At 34.8% G+C, this 16,968-nt stretch overlaps 1 protein-coding gene across 6 annotated transcripts in view; it reads right to left on the bottom strand.

The window, feature by feature from the left end:
• Positions 1 to 16,968, bottom strand: part of CAMK4 (calcium/calmodulin dependent protein kinase IV) — a 254,678-nt gene that overhangs the window by 130,081 nt on the left and 107,629 nt on the right. For 5 of the 6 annotated variants that reach the window (XR_009007091.1, XR_009007092.1, XR_009007090.1 and 2 more), the window contains exon 2: positions 8,792 to 8,870. The exons of the other annotated variant lie outside the window; for it this stretch is intronic. Coding sequence is in view for 1 of the 5 variants with exons in the window: in XM_007192092.2 (XP_007192154.2) it covers positions 8,792 to 8,870 (79 nt within the window). In the remaining 4 variants the exon portion in view is untranslated. The remainder of the gene's footprint in view (positions 1 to 8,791; positions 8,871 to 16,968) is intronic. 6 annotated transcript variants of the gene reach the window in all.

Below are 16,968 nucleotides of genomic sequence, written 5' to 3'. Positions count from 1 at the left end.
ATAAGTATGAGTAGCTTTGAATGTACTGAATGTACCCTGTGATACTGACACTTAGAGCAGAGAGCAAACTGGAACTCCATATACACAGCCACACCACGTGGGACCATCACTGCATCCTACCTACCCATAAGACAAAAGGCAAAGAGAGCCACACCCCGCAATGTTTTGTACATTACACACTCCTTCGTTATTCTTCTTTCATTTGTTAGTGGATATTGTATACTGAGACGCATTAAACTAAGGTTTTAATAACATTTGGAAAAGAAATATGTTGCTTGTTTTCTCTGCACACAGGAAACTCTTGCTCACTCACAGTGTGACCTGAACTGCACTCAGCTTCTCTGTGTCTGTGTGTCAACAAAGGCTTTTTCATCCTTTATCAGATTAGCAAGGAGCAACATCTAGTTTCAGTCCCAGATCTGGGCCATGCTTATTCCTTACTTTTTTTTTTTTTTTTTTTTTTGGTCTTTTTCTCTTTCAGGACCTAGCTGGTATCAATAGAAAGGGCTCAGATTTGGGAGGCAAAAGTCCTGCGTTCAAATTCTCCATGCTATTGTGCCCTTCGGGGAAACATCCCTTCTCTAAAACTCCCTTAAGTAAAACACTCCCATGAGGCATTGTTGCGTTAACATATGAAAGGGGCTACTACATATTGTTGAATAATTAAGTGTGGGTCCCATTCTTATTAGCATTATGCTTCTTTACTGTTAAAATTGCTGGAGTGGCATATGGTGATTTGAAAATGCTTACTTTAAAAAAAAAAGCTGTTATAAGCTAATTCAATACTGAAAATTATTTGGATCTCTTCTAATCAATATCCTTTGCACACAGTCATTCATTTCCTCTCTTTCAGCAAATTAATGGTTTTGGAGTTCCAGGACTTGATCTTCTCTTAGCCTTCTTTCTCTCTGCTCTTCTTACATTGTCTGGATGAATACAGCTTTGACCATCATTCAACTTTGTACCATAAAGAAATATAAAAATAAAAATTTGTTAAAATGTTTTTCCCTGTTAACACTAAGATTATAGCTTTTCCCCTTCTCACTAAGATAGGAATCCTAAGTTTGCTTTGAGGCTGATCTACTGTGTTCCTTCTCAGCTTTCCTGTTTGTGGTCCATCAGGCACCACTCCCCAGCTCTGATCTCCCTGGGCTCCTCTCAACTTTCCTGCTGCCCAGCACCTCTCCTTTGGTTACAAGGCCTTTCCCACTCAGTTCTCTGAGAAGTTTCTAGTCTCTTTCTTCTACTAGGGTATGGTAACATAAGCTCTTCCTCTAAGATTTCCTCTGGTTTGGGCTAGTCACCTCCTTTTTTACCTCCATAGACTTCATATAAAGGGTGAAGATCACTTTAGATCCAACCACTCACTACTTGTAAAAGTACCAGAAGGTTGGGACTTCCCTGGTGGTGCAGTAGTTAAGAATCGCCTGTCAATGCAGGGGACACAGGTTCGAGCCCTGGTCTGGGGAGATCCCACATGCCACGGAGCAACTAAGCCCGTGCACCACAACTACTGAGCCTGCGCTCTAGAGCCCACGAGCCACAGAGCCTGCACACCACGGCTACTGAGGCCCGTGCACCTACAGCCCGTGCTCCGCAACAACAGAAGCCACCGCAATGAGAAGCCCGTGCACCACAACGAAGAGTAGCCCCCGCTCACGGCAACTAGAGAAAGCCCGCGCGCAGCAACGAAGACCCAACGCAGCCAAAAATAAATAAAATTTTAAAAAGAAAGTACTAGAGGGTTAAATGTGATAACTTGAGTAGATGGTGTAACTGCAAAGTATGTTTCTTTCTGGGTAATAGCACACAGGTCAGTGCCTGTATTATCAATCTCTCTCTCCCTACTTCCCTTGTATCAGCTTGCCTCTGAATTATGTTTATTTTTCAAAAGGCAACAAAATGCCTGTGAAAGATCAATAAAATGAGAGGATAGATAAGTGAGCTGAATTGTGACAGATTCTAGCAGCGTTTCTATCAAGAAAGAAAACAAATCAAACTGCAACGACTAGTTCTCTGTAAGACTGTTCAGACTTCCAAGTGGATCTTTGAATGGTAAAGCATACAAATCAGGCCAAGATTTTAACATTCCACCCTGCTACCTCTCTTCTCTTGTAGACATATACTTGTCACAAACTGAATAGAAATATCCCTATTCCTATTCCAGGAAACCTGGCTTAATAGTCCCTATGAAAATCAATAGGTTCCAACTGACAGAATGCTTGAAGAAGTTTCACTTCACTTGACACAGCTTGTTATCGGCAAGCTACTTTCCTTAATGTGTTCTGAGACCTCAATTGGGCCCAAAAAGTCTATTTGAGCTAGTGATTTATTATTCTCCTCTCCATCACTGACCAAGGGCGACCTTGACTCCACTTCTAGAGCATACGCATTAGTTGTTAAAAGTAGTTATAGCAGTGTTTAACAGATGCATATCTTTAACACAGATTGACCTAGCCATCTCTCTTACGTATATCACAGAACTTGAAAAATGAATGGCCTGTGGTCAGTTTTCCATGTTCCCAAAGGTTAGATAGAAAGAGACAAGAGCAGGTAATCCTCAGTTTACCAAGTGGTATAAATGTTATTATTTCTGTTTCAGAACTGAAAAACCTGAAAACTTCTCTAATGGAGACATCCCGGAGATTCAACTACCAAGAATTTGAGGGAGGCCTGTGTACATTCTGTAATTTAATCTAGAGCAACTTTTCAAAGTCTCCTGCAGCATCATAGTTACATACTCAAAGAGCTAATTCACAAGAACATAAGGAAAAATGAATACAAATTAAAAACTAACTCATAGAATGATTAGCAAGTCACAACGTGTGGCTCCAACTAACTGAGAGGAGGATAAAAGGCCTCTTTTATCCTTTAGCACTTAATGGAAATTTTATAAAAGTTAGGAACATTTACTAGGTGAATGCTAATTAAATTATTCAAGAAAAGCCTTTCCAGAAATCTATAGATAACTTTACATTACAATAACTAAAATATGACAAAATTTAGACCTAAAACAGCTTCTAAGCTATGGATCAAGTCACAGTGCTCCAATGTCAAGAATCAGAATAGAGCAGTAGGGTTGAAAGTGTTCCAAATCTAGGAATCACGGGCATACAAGATTTGTTTAAGTATGAGGTCATATGACCAGAAATCTTTAGTGTCACATTAAATTTTATTGATAATAGTAAAATATACACCCATTTTTAGCAGATATTTTAAAAGCAATCCCAAAATTATATAATTAGTTTATTCATACAGCAGTATACAATATGTCTGGTGCTGCTTACTGCTTAGTTTTCAATCAAGCTAATGAAAACATTAGAATTACATAGAATGAGCTGGTACTATTATAATATAAAATATCTGTGTGGACCCATTACAATTAATAATAAGAACAATGTTCACCATTTATTACATGCTCCCTAGGTGCTGAGAAATATTTTACATAAGTTATCTCATTTTAATTGTCACTAAAATGCCACAGGCTAGATGTTCTTAAACTCATTTCACAGATGAAGAAACTAAGATTGAGAGATTTACGTAACTGTTGTAGGGTCACGCAGGTAGTAAGTGGCAGAAGTGATCCTGAACTCAAGTTGTCTGGCTCCACAGCCCATGATCTTACCCCACAACTACATAGCCATTCTTAAGGAGAGTCAGAAGACCTATACATTCTGAACTTACACACTGAGATTGGTTCTCAGACTCATAAATTCTGAATTTACACACTGAGATTAATTCTTAGACTCAATACTGGGTATTTCATGAAAGGATTTTATAGCAATCTGAATGCAATCTTTTTCAAGAGTTGAGCCACATGGCTAGAAATGTCATCAGGATTTTAGAATTCAAATATGTGTCTTCAAAATTCCAGGGACACTATAAATGATTGATGATCATAATTTTCTTAAATCTCAATCAGTTCTTGAAAATGAGCCATATTGATAGGCCTGAAGTGTGATTATTTAGACACACACTAAGGGATGTACTCCTTAGGAAAAGAGATAATGCCTGTGACTTATTCCTGAAATAGTGACTCCATTAACACCAAAATTCTTCAAAAGTTGTGATTCCATTTAACTCAGCAAAAGTCAGTCCAGACTGAAGTTTCCATCTGCATAATCTGTTCAAATTTTGACATTTTCTTGAATCTATTATTTTCCTTCTGTGCAGTTTTAAGTTTGGCATATTCAAAAGTCACGTAACATCAATAAAAAGGTCCCATCTTGTAAATCACTTATTGTCCCACTACGCGGGTCTGTCAGAATCTTTTAATGGCTCAAAGTTGTTCATCTGAGGACGCAGCTTAGAAAATCTTTCTACTCTACTTCAATTTCTTGTAAATATCGCATAAAACGGAGATGATGAAAGGCTCATGAGTGAAGGAAAAAAGGAAGCCTTGTTTCCTTCACCCTGGATGCGTTTTACAAAGTTCACAGTAAAAGTTTCACTGATATCTGCAAGCCAATTACATACAAGGTAATGAGGTATTTACGGGCAACAAAAATGGCACTGTCTGTAAATTGGTAACTGTTTTAAAATAAAAAGTTACAAAATGGGTCACCTTTCCCAGGAGGAGAGTAGGTATGGCACTCCCAGTGACTTGATGAGTTCTTCAGTCCAAGGATCTCTAATACTACATGGAAAAAAAAAAAAAAAAAAAAAAAAACAACCAAAAGAGCCCTTCAATTCATTTTCCTCTCTTGTTTAGTCTCACTGCCCTCAAAGCTTTATCCTCATTAATGACTTGATGAGACAAATGGATATTGTTTCTGGAAAAGTCCAGGATTTTCAGTATAGTAAAAAGTTGGTTCAGTTATCATTTTCTGTTTTCTGGCACTTCAATACATCTATAATAGAGAGTCACTGGTGTTTATCAGGACATTTAGAAACTGTAAGATCTTGTAACACTTTCTGAATGTCCAGAGAAAAGTTATGTTGAACAGGATCTCAATGTTGAAGTTTGGTTTAACTCAAATTTTTCGTGATGAGAATTTTCTCATATACTGAAATTCTGAAATCCAGCATGGACGCTAGTATACTGTCCTAAATTTAATAACTATTGATTTTTGCCATATTTTTTTTCTCTCTCTCTCTCCCTATATGTGCACACACATACACACACGCACGCTTTTCTTTCATTGTGAACTGTTTGAAAGTAAGTTGCAGACATTAATGATGTTCGTTGATATGTATTTTAATGTATTCTAATTCTAGAAATTGTAGTTGTCTATAGATAAAGAACATGGTATTATATCCACATATAAAATATATGGTAATTTAAAATATTTTTGTTATAATTACATGTTAAGTTCCCACAAGGATATTTTATTAGCCAAAATACCTAACTGTCTGAACATAACAAGCTACTTTATGTTTATTATCAGTATTAATTCTGTCCTGTACCTGACAACCAATGGAATGTGGATTTCTCCATAAGAGTAGATGCTTTAGTCTGTCTTCCTATGGATAAATTAGAGTCTTTGTCTATCACTCAGACATATGAGTGCTTAATGGATTGTTAATGACAATCAGGCTGTTTTATAGGGGGAGTAAGTCCCTTATTGCCAAGGTAAACTAAATCCTTCCTAAAATATTAAGCTATGAGAAAGGAACATAATATTGCCACAAAATAAAATTTGGGTAAACTGTCCTGAAACAGCTTTTAAACAGATCCTGGGGAAGAGGATTATTGTTATCAAATAACTAACTTGTTGAAGAGATAGGGAACTTTTCTTAGACTTAAAAACATTTATATATGAATCTAATCACCTATAAAATGGATGGGTTTTCTTATGTTTATTAGTTTCTTGAATGTGATAAAAGTTTTATTCAACTTCAGATAGATTATTGAGTGGAATATTTTGAAATTCACCTTAGAGGTCCTCTTTTATTGATAGGATTTTGGGTGGAGTTGTGTTCCCCCCTCCAAAATATGTTTAAGTCCTAACCCCCTAGTCCTTAAAAATGTGACTTTATCTGGGAATTAGTTGTTGTAGTTAATTTAAGATGAGGTCATACTGGAGTAGGGTGGGCCCCTAATCCAAAAGAACTGGTGTCCTTATAAGAAGAGGGAAATGTGAACACAGACGTGCAGAGAGGGAAGATGATATGAAGACATGCAGGGAGAAGACTGCCATGTGACAATGAAGACAGAGATTAGAGTGATGCAATGACAAGTCAAGGAACATCAAGCATTGCTGACGGTCACCAGAAGCTAGGAGAGAGGCATGGAACAAATTCTCCATCAGTGCCCTCAGAAGGAATCAACCTTGCCGTCCTGTCCCCTTGATTTCAGACTTCTAGACTTCAAAACTGTAAAAGAATAAATTTTAATTGTTCTAAGCCATCCAGTTTATGGTAGTTTATTACATCAGCCCTATGAAATTCTTACAGATAGTTGATAGATGATAGACAGATAGATGTAGATAGATAATCTTTCAAACCTCTTAAGTTTGGGTCTAATCATAAAATGAGGACCCAAGGAATTATCCAGTGAAGTGGTATAGTAGCCCCAAAGTTGTTAGTTGAACCACATAAAATTGTCATTTTTTATAGGTCAAGAATAGTTTAATAGATGCAGTTTTATGTGGCTCAATCTAATAAATAGATTACACAGATCATTCAAGTTTTCTGAAGCTCACTTTCCCCGTCAAGAGCAGATCTTTAACTGAATTGCTAGAAGAATACTTTGCTTCCCCTGCATCACTTTTCCTCCATAAATAGATTCTTAGTCTTAAAATAAGATCATAGGCTTCATTCATTTCATTTGGATAAGGAAGTTCTGTCTTCATGACCTATATAGAATTAAACACTGGAGGCAATTTCTCTATGAGGTTTTGCCTGCTATTCCTCTTGTTTACACATCTCTGGGCATGGTTGATTCTAGGAGACAATGCTGGGAATTCCATCTAATTTATGTTCAAAACTGAGGTTTCTCCAGGGGATTTCTCTCATTCCATTTGGTACAACAGTAACTGTGTTTGACAACATCTGCCTTACTGCATTGCTCTGCAGTTCCATCTGACACTTGGTTCCCGTCCACATTTTCTTCGTGCCTGTCTTCGGAGGAAGATGTTTCCACAACAGAGGTGGAGAAGAGAAGACAGGGAGGGCAAATCAGAGCTTTACTTTCTCAATGAATAAAAGTCATGAACCCACCAAGTGTCTTCACTTATCTCTTATTCCAATTCATCCAAAGATTTTTGACATAAACAAATATTCTCTAAACCAGCCCCTTGTCCTTTGGGATTCTGAGCATTCACAAGTCATTTCTGAATACTCATTTTCCTAGATGTTTATATAGCTAGTGCCTTTCAAAGTTTCCTCAACTATGAAAATAAAATAACCACACACAAATTTTACTGAAAATTTTTTAACCAGCAAGAAATGATACAACCAAGTCCAAAAACATCTCTTGTGTCACTACTGCTAAAGCATGCCAATATATTTTCATAAAAAGCAGATGTTTAACAGGAAATTCTATTTCATAAAATTTTAATACTCCTTAGTTCAGATACATTTTATGACTATAAGAAATTGATTTAAGAGAAAACTCCAAAGCTTATCAATCAAAAGCTGCCTCTACATTCTGGAATCATTGGCTACACCAAATAGGAAATCCAGAATAAAGACCTTATTAGGAGCAATTGCCATTTAAACTATTACATTCTTCAGTTATACTGTTCTTGTTAGTTGAATGGCCTTAAATTCTAACAGATTGTTTGAAAATGTCATTCTACTTCTACTTGACTGAAAACATTGTGCCATTATTCTCTTCTTCATTATATGAGAGTCTAAAATTTCCCTGTGCCAGACAATACATAAACAGTTGGTGATATTAAGCTGACTTTAGAAAAAAAAAATCCCTTGGCCTCAAAGAGGTATTATTTGACTTCAAAAGTTACAGTATGTCTCTCCTCAGCATATGTTACATCTGGGTTTTCAGAAATATATATATTTCACATATTTGTTCACATAAAATTTGAGAAAGGAAGAATTTGCTATAAAAGAATATGTTGTCTTTTTGTGGTTTTATAAGGGGAAATTACCTAAGGACAGAAAGTATAAGTAGGGCATTACAATGACAAATATTCTCTGGGGCACAGGGAGTATAAAAATGCCAGTATTACATGCTGGCATTTGTATTTTGAACTCTCACCTTAGCATTTCTTACTTATTGGAGATGAGCCTAAGTAACTTTTGCCCCCTCAGCTCACCTACAAGTTTAGGGAAAAAAAAAAAAAAAAAAAAAAATCCGAAAACAAAATCCTTCCTTCTTGTTCAAATACGAACTTCTTCGAGGAGCAGATTCAGTCCCAGATACATTAGCATTTGCCTGGTTGTACTTTACTGAAGTAAACCCACCATCTGAAAATCAAGTTAGAAGCTGATGACTTCTTTAACAAATGCATCTATTTGTGTTTCATTTAGGTATTTTTAAATAGCAACCTTTTCTAGTATACTAAATTGTGATTGGAGATTATATAAATGTACATATATATCTGAAAACGTGACAGGTATACAAAGCAAAGTTTACCTGGCAACTCTAAATGTCTTTCCATTCCATACTTCTCCCCACAACCGTATCTAATTTGAGATCCAGTTGCTTTCAAAGAATCACAATTTCCATCAGAAAACAACCAATTTGGCTGCACTCTCATAATCATGATTCAAATGAGTTAGCTGCACATAGCAGCTCTCTGGTCCTTTTGTTCTTTGAATCAGGGCTCCTGCCTTCTCCAGGTCACAGATCCCTTACAGATGCTATTATATAATGAAATAAACTTACTGTTTTCTTTAACACTTTGAGAGCATAAGGCTTCTGGGTCCCCTTCTGTTTGCATCTGTATACAATGGATGTAGCACCCCTTGAGGGGGAAAAAGACAAAAAGAAAATGTTATGCTTTGGACAAGAAATTAAGGGGAAAGCTTGAAAATAAGTATGTCTTACAGTTACCCTCATAACTGACAAGTGTTTATAAGTTCTATTATAGGACTGGCCCAACTGTTGAGAGGATTTTTTTCTCATAATTAAAGATAGTGTGCTAAGATTTTCCTATCTGCTTTTTTTCTCCTAGCTCAACGCTATACAGGTAACCTGCCTAAGGCTGTTGCCTTCAGTCATCTCTGGAGAAAAGTAAGCCTTATGGTTTCAGGGAGAGGTTTTAATTTCAGCACTAGGCTGTAAGGGTCAGGAAAGTCTCCACTACTTGGCAAAGGTGCTGGGGACCCTTGAGAATTTACACCACTTCATTTGGTTCCCTGGCATTCTCCCAGAGCCAATATTAGTCCCATAGAGATACCGGTTCCTTCATCTTGGTGAATACTGCTACCACTTACTTACAAGTGCCTAACAAAAATGATTATGTGAAATGTCCAGGAGAAAATCCTATTAAAATGGTCAAAGATATACAGAGAAAAAGTAAATTTATCCCTCTATAAAAAACTTGGAGAAGTAGAGAAAGTTTTTTACTTGTGAAGGAGAGTGGTAAGAAGAGAATAACTATCTTTATGTATGTGATACATGTGCGAAGTTACTAAAAAGAGAACATTAAAAAGCAGGACATTGTGGTCCTGATGCTTCCTCTCCAGTCATGAGAGCAAGAGAACACGACAGAGATAAAAAGAGATGGAGCAGGCTTAAGTACAACCTTAGAGAACTTCAGATAAGTTTTAAAATAAGATCAGTTGAAGTAAATCTGTCATACTTTGAAGATTAGGCCAAAGGACCTCTCATGATACATTCAGTCTAGTGGTTCTGAAATTCTAAGAAAGAACAAAAAGCAATATACAAATCAGGCATATTCCTAGCTACCCATGCACATCAAATTTTTAATAGACCCAGCAAGAGTCAGGAACTGGTGGTGTAAATGATAATAGGTAAGAACAATTTCAACACATTTTTTTAAAACTGTGGTAAGATATAACATATACACAAAGAAATAAAGAGTTGCAACGGAATAAATGGAGGTAAATATAAAATTCTATTTTCCTTATTTTTAATTGCTCTAAATGATATCTATAAAAAGCAAAAATATTAATTCACTGTGTTTATGGCATGTGTAAAAGTAAAATGTATGACAACAATAGCACAAAGAATGGGAGAAGAATTTGAGAAAATACTGTTAAGTCCTTATATTATATGTTAAGTAGTATATATTATTTAAAAGTAGACTCTGATTAATTAAAGGTGTATATTGTGTAACCTAGGGCAATGAATAAAATAATTTTTAAAAGAAAAAAATCAATAATGAAGCTAAAATGGAATAATCAGAAATGAAATGCTGGGGAACAAAACAAAATAAGAGATTAAAAAATAAAACAACTAACAATATGGTGTATTTTAATCCAATCATATAAAAATTACATTAAATGTAAACTTTATAAGCATATCAATTAAAAATAAAGATCATCAGTCACATGCTACAACAGACTCCACTTAATCTTCAGTCTCAATCTGTAGCAATGACCTAAACAAATAATTCCATGTTGTTTTAAGAAAATTTTGTTTATGCTGAAAATCTACCACACTAGGGTACCCTCCAAATTTTCTGTCATATGTAAACTCGTTCAGCCAATGACTTGCTTCTAATAAATGACTCACTACTTCAGGTTCAGAAAAAAAAAAAGTAAAGATCATCAGATTAGACTGAAAAAAATCAAGACCAAACTATACACCATATACAATAAACCAATTTTAAATATAAAGGGTAAATAGCTTAAAAATAAAATGATAGACTAGAGTACTATGCAAACACTAAACAAAAGAAAGCAGGAGTAGCTATATTAATATCATGTCAACCAGACTTCAAAATAAGGATAAAGATGAACACGACTTAATTATTATGAGGTCTATTCCACAAAATGACATAACAAATGTAAATGTGTATGCACCTAACAACAGTGCTTCAAAATACATGAAGCAAAAGCTGATAAAACTGAACAGAGAAACAGACAAATCCACAAAAACAGTTGGAGACATCAACACACCCTCTCAGCAGTTAATAGAGAAAGCAGAAAAATTACCACTGAGGATATGGAGGACATGAACAACATTATCAACTAAACTAAGTTAAATGACATTTAGAAAACACTACACAAAAACAGCAGAATACACTTTCTCTTTGAAGTTAAAAGATTCATATACTTGATTTCCTGACTTAGTATAAAGCTACAGTAATCAAGAGAGTGGTATTGAAGGAAGAATAAACATGCAGACAAATGGAATGGAAAAAAGAATCCAGAAATAGTTGTACACATATATGGCTAATTGGTTTCTGACAAAGGTAAATAAATAGGCAATTTGGTGGATAAAGGACAGTTTCACCAAGTATAAATAGTGCTGGAACAACTGGATACACATATGCAAAAGCAAAAACAAAAAGTCTTTATCCAAGCTCACACTCTATGAAAAAATTGCTCAAAATGGATCATAAATATACATGTAAAACCTATAATTCTAAAACTTAAAAAAAAGAAGAAAATTTTGTGATCTTTAGTTAGGCAATGATTTCATACATACACAGCCCAAAGCACAATAATTCAAAGAACAAATAAATAAATAAGACTTCATTTAAATTAAGAATGTCTGCTTTATGAAAGACACAGAGAGGGAGAAAGTTTTTATAATCACATATCTGATAAAGGACTCGTATCTAGAATTAGAAACAAACTCACAGCCCAATATAAAGAAAGTAACACATTTTAAAGATGGGCCAAAGATTTGAATATATACTTCACCAAAGAAAATATATGGATGGCAAAAAGCATAAAGAAAGATGCCCAACATCATTAGTCATTAGGGAAATGCAAATTAAAACCACAATGAATCACTGTAGAAATCAAAGAGGAAATCAAAAAATACCTAGAAACAAATGATAATGAAAACACAATGACCCAAAACTATGGGATGCAGCAAAAGCAGTTCTAAGAGGGAAGTTTATAGCAATACAATCCTACCTCAAGAAACAAAAAACATCTCAAATAAACAACCTAACTTTACACCTAAAGCAATTAGAGAAAGAAGAAAAAAAAACCCCCAAAGTTAGCAGAAGGAAAGAAATCATAAAGATCAGATCAGAAATAAATGAAAAAGAAATGAAGAAAACAATAGCAAAGATCAATAAAACTAAAAGCTGGTTCTTTGAGAAGATAAACAAAATTGATAAACCATCAGCCAGACTCATCAAGAAAAAAAGGGAGAAGACTCAAATCAATAGAATTAGAAATGAAAAAGGAGAAGTAGCAACCGACACTGCAGAAATACAAAGGATCATAAGAGATTACTACATGCAACTATATGCCCATAAAATGGACAACCTGGAAGAAATGGACAAATTCTTAGAAAAGCGCAACCTTCTGAGACTGAACCAGGAAGAAACATAAAATATAAACAGAACAACCACAAGCACTGAAATTGAGACTGTGATTAAAAATCTTCCAACAAACAAAAGCCTAAGACCAGATAGCTTCACAGGCGAATTCTATCAAAGAGCTAACACCTATCCTTCTCAAAAATCTTCCAAAATATAGAAGAGGGAGGAACACTCCCAAGCACATTCTACGAGGCCACCATCACCCTGATACCAAAACCAGACTAATATGTCACAAAGAAAGAAAACTACAGGCCAATATCACTGATGAACATAGATGCAAAAATCCTCAACAATATACTAGCAAACAGAATCCAACAGCACATTAAAGGATTATACACCATGATCAAGTGGGGTTTATCTCACGAATGCAAGGATTCTTCAATATACACAAATCAATCAATGTGATACACCATATTAACAAACTGATGGATAAAAACCATATGATAATCTCAATAGATGCAGAAAAAGCTTTCGACAAAATTCAACACCCATTTATGATAAAAACCCTCCAGAAAGTAGGCATACAGGGAACTTATCTCAACATAATATAGGCCATATATGACAAACCAAAGCCAACATCATTCTCAATGGTGAAAAACTGAAACCATTTCCACTAAGATCAGGAACAAGACAAGGTTGCCCACTCTCACCACTATTATTCAACATAGTTTGGGAAGTTTTAGGCACAGCAATCAGAGAAGAAAAAGACATAAAAGGAATACAAATCAGAAAAGAAGAAGTAAAGCTGTCACTGTTTGCAGATGACATGATACTATATGTAGAGAATCCTAAAGATGCCACCAGAAAACTAGTCTAGCTAATCAATGAATCTGGTAAAGTAGCAGGATACAAAATTAATGTACAGAAATCTCCTGCATTCCTATACACTAATGATGAAAAATCTGAAAGTGAAATTAAGGAAACACTCCCATTTACCTGCAACAAAAAGAATAAAATACCTAGGAATAAACCTACCTAAGGAGACAAAAGACCTGTATGCAGAAAACGATAAGACACTGATGAAAGAAATTAAAGATGATACAAATAGATGGAGAGGTATACCATGTTCCTGGATTGGAAGAATCAATAATGTGATAATGACTATACTACCCAAAGCAATCAACAGATTCAATGCAATCCCTATCAAACTACCACTGGCATTTTTCACAGAACTAGAACAAAAAATTTCACAATTTGTATGGAAACACAAAAGACCCCGAATAGCCAAAGCAATCTTGAGAAAGAAAAATGGAGCTGGAGGAATCAGGCTCCCTGACTTCAGACTGTACTACAAAGCTACAGTAATCAAGACAGTATGGTACTGGCACAAACACAGAAATATAGATCAATGGAACAGGATAGAAAGCCCAGAGATAAACCCACGCACATATGGTCACCTTGTCTTTGACAAAGGAGGCAAGAATATACAATGGAGAAAAGACAGCCTCTTCAATAAGTGGTGCTGGGAAAATTGGACAGCTACATGTAAAAGAATGAAATTAGAACACTTCCTAACACCATACACAAAAATAAACTCAAAATGGATTAAAGACCTAAATGTAAGGCCAGAACTATCAAACTCTTAGAGGAAAACAAAGGCAGAACACTCTATGACATAAATCACAGCAAGATCCTTTTTGACCCACCTCCTAGAGAAATGGAAATAAAAACAAAAATAAATGAATGGGACCTAATGAAACTTAAAAGCTTTTGCACAGCAAAGGAAACCATAAAGAAGACGAAAAGACAACCCTCAGAATGGGAGAAAATATTTGCAAATGAAGCAACTGACAGAGGATTAATCTCCAAAATATACAAGCAGCTCATGCAGCTCAATATCAAAAAAACAAAAAACCCAGTCCAAAAATGTCCAGAAAACCTAAATAGACATTTCTGCAAAGAAGATATACAGATAGCCAGCAAACACATGAAAGAATGCTCAACATCTAACTAATCATTAGAGAAATGCAAATCAAAAGTACAATGAGGTTATCACTTCACACCAGTCAGAATGGCCATCATCAAAAAAATCTAGAAACAATAAATGCTGGAGAGTGTGTGGAGAAAAGGGAACCCTCTTGCACTGTTGGTGGGAATGTAAATTGATACAGCCACTATGGAGAACAGTATGGAGGTTCCTTAAAAAACTAAAAATAGAACTACCATATGACCCAGCAATCCCACTACTGGGCATATATCCTGAGAAATCCATAATTCAAAAAGAGTCATGTACCACAATGTTCATTGCAGCTCTATTTACAATAGCCAGGACATGGAAGCAACTTAAGTGTCTGCCGACAGATGAATGGATAAAGAAGATGTGGCACATATATACAATGGGATATTACTCAGCCATAAAAAGAAACGAAATTGAGTTATTTGTAGCGAGGTGGATGGACCTAGAGTCTGTCACACAGAGTGAAGTAAGTCAGAAAGAGAAAAACAAATACTGTATGCTAATACATATATATGGAATGTATAAAAAAAAGTGTTATGAAGAACCTAGGAGCAGGACAGGAATAAAGATGCAGACGTAGAGAATGGACTTGAGGACACGGGGAGGGGGAATGGTAAGCTGGGACGAAGTGAAAGAGTGGCATGGACTTATATATACTACCAAATGTAAAACAGATAGCTAGTTGGAAGCAGCCGCATAGCACAGGGAGAACAGCTCGGTGCTTTGTGACCACCTAGAGGGGTGGGATAGGGAGGGTGGGAGGGAGATGCAAGAGGGAAGAGATATGGGGATATATGTATATGTATAGCTGATTCACTTTGTTATAAAGCAGAAACTAATACACCATTGTAAAGCAATTATACTCCAATAAGAATGTTAAAAAGAAAATAAAAACAAAAAACAGAATAAAACCACAGTGAGATACAACTACACTCGTATTGGAATGTCTAAGAAAAGAGAGAGAGAGAGGCAATACCATGGCTGGCAAGGATGCAGAGCAAGTGAAATTTATACACCGCTGGAAGGAATGCAAAATGATACAGCCCCTTTGGAAAACAGCTTGACAGTTTCTTATAAAATTGAGAATACCATACCATTGAAAGCTATGTTCACTCACAAACTTGAACATGAATCTTTACAGCAGCTTGTCAGTAATGAGGAAACACTACAAACAACTCCCATATCCCTCAACTGAGAAATGAGTAGAATACTCATAAATAAAAAGGAATGAACTAGGATACACACAATAACTTGGATGATTCTCTAACATAGTATCCTAAGTGAAAGAAGCCAGGCTCAAAAGGATGTATATTGTACTCCACTTATATAATATTCTTGCAAAGGTAAGACTGTAGGGACAGAAAATAGATCAGTGGCTAAGAAGTGGGGGAGGGACTGACTACAAGTGAGTATGGGAGAATTTCCTAGCATAATGAAATTGTTCTATATCTTGACTGTGGTGGTTTTTACATAACTATATACATTTGTCAAAATAGGTAGAACTGTGCAATAGAACAGGTGAAATTTATAATTATATAATTTAGAGTTATACCTTAATAAAAATACAGTAAAAAACCTTTCCAAGAAAACCGTATTGTTCAAAAGTAAGATTAAAAACCACAGTACCAAAATGTAGCCTATAACATTCAACTTACTCTATTTTCATTTAATGGCAACTGGTGAAATAAAAAAAAAAAGAAAGAAAATAAAAAAGAGAAAATAAAGGGAAGTGATTTGCAAACATTGAAGAAAACTAAAAATTTAATTTTTATACCAATTGAAAAATTAATATTATTCAAGAATTCATGTAAAAGAAAATATATTAAATAGCATCCATTCCTTAATTTCCTTATCACATTAAATTAACCTATCAATAATTTCAATATATAAATCATTACCATAACAACAGCTTTCAAATAAATTTTAACAAAATACATTCTTGTCTGATCAACCTCAAGATACAAGTATGCTAGAAATAACTTAGTTTTTTTAATTTTTAATTTTTGTGTATGAAGAATCCATTAAGAATGTCCAATTTATTTTGTTAAGTAATAGTCTTGTTAATATTAATAGAACTTTTAATTTTTTCCCAGCTATACTGAGATATAATTGACACATAACAGTGTGTAAGTTTAAGGTGTACAATGTAATGATTTGATATAAATAGGTATTGCAAAATTTATACCACAATATAATTAGTTAATATATCCATCACCTCACATAGTTACAATTTTAAAAATAACTTTTCAAAGGATGTAAAGATCAAATTAAAAGAATAGAACAACCCAAACAAACTTATATGAAAATAACACCTCAGTAATTGAATCTGTATTCTTTGCTGAAATTAAACAATTAATTTAAATCATTTAATGTCTGTAAATATAATTTTAGAAAGAAACCACACTTTCAGTATGTTTATATAAAAATAAAAATATTTTGTATATTAACAGTAAATTTTTAATACATAAAGAAGTTTTTGTTAAAGTGTTGTATCTACATTTCAAAATAAATTGTATAAAGAGAGAATCGCCGTAAAATTTCCTGAGATATAAAGGAAGCAAGAAGATTACAATAGAGGATTTTATATTCGTGGAGTTATTCAACTGGAAAAATATTCACTACTCATTTCTATTC

The sequence above is a fragment of the Balaenoptera acutorostrata genome, chromosome 2, assembly GCF_949987535.1.
Source record: "Balaenoptera acutorostrata chromosome 2, mBalAcu1.1, whole genome shotgun sequence".
Classification (NCBI taxonomy): Eukaryota; Metazoa; Chordata; class Mammalia; order Artiodactyla; family Balaenopteridae; genus Balaenoptera; species Balaenoptera acutorostrata.
Note: the sequence above shows the minus strand (reverse complement) of the source record. Positions and strands in the feature narration are given on the sequence as shown.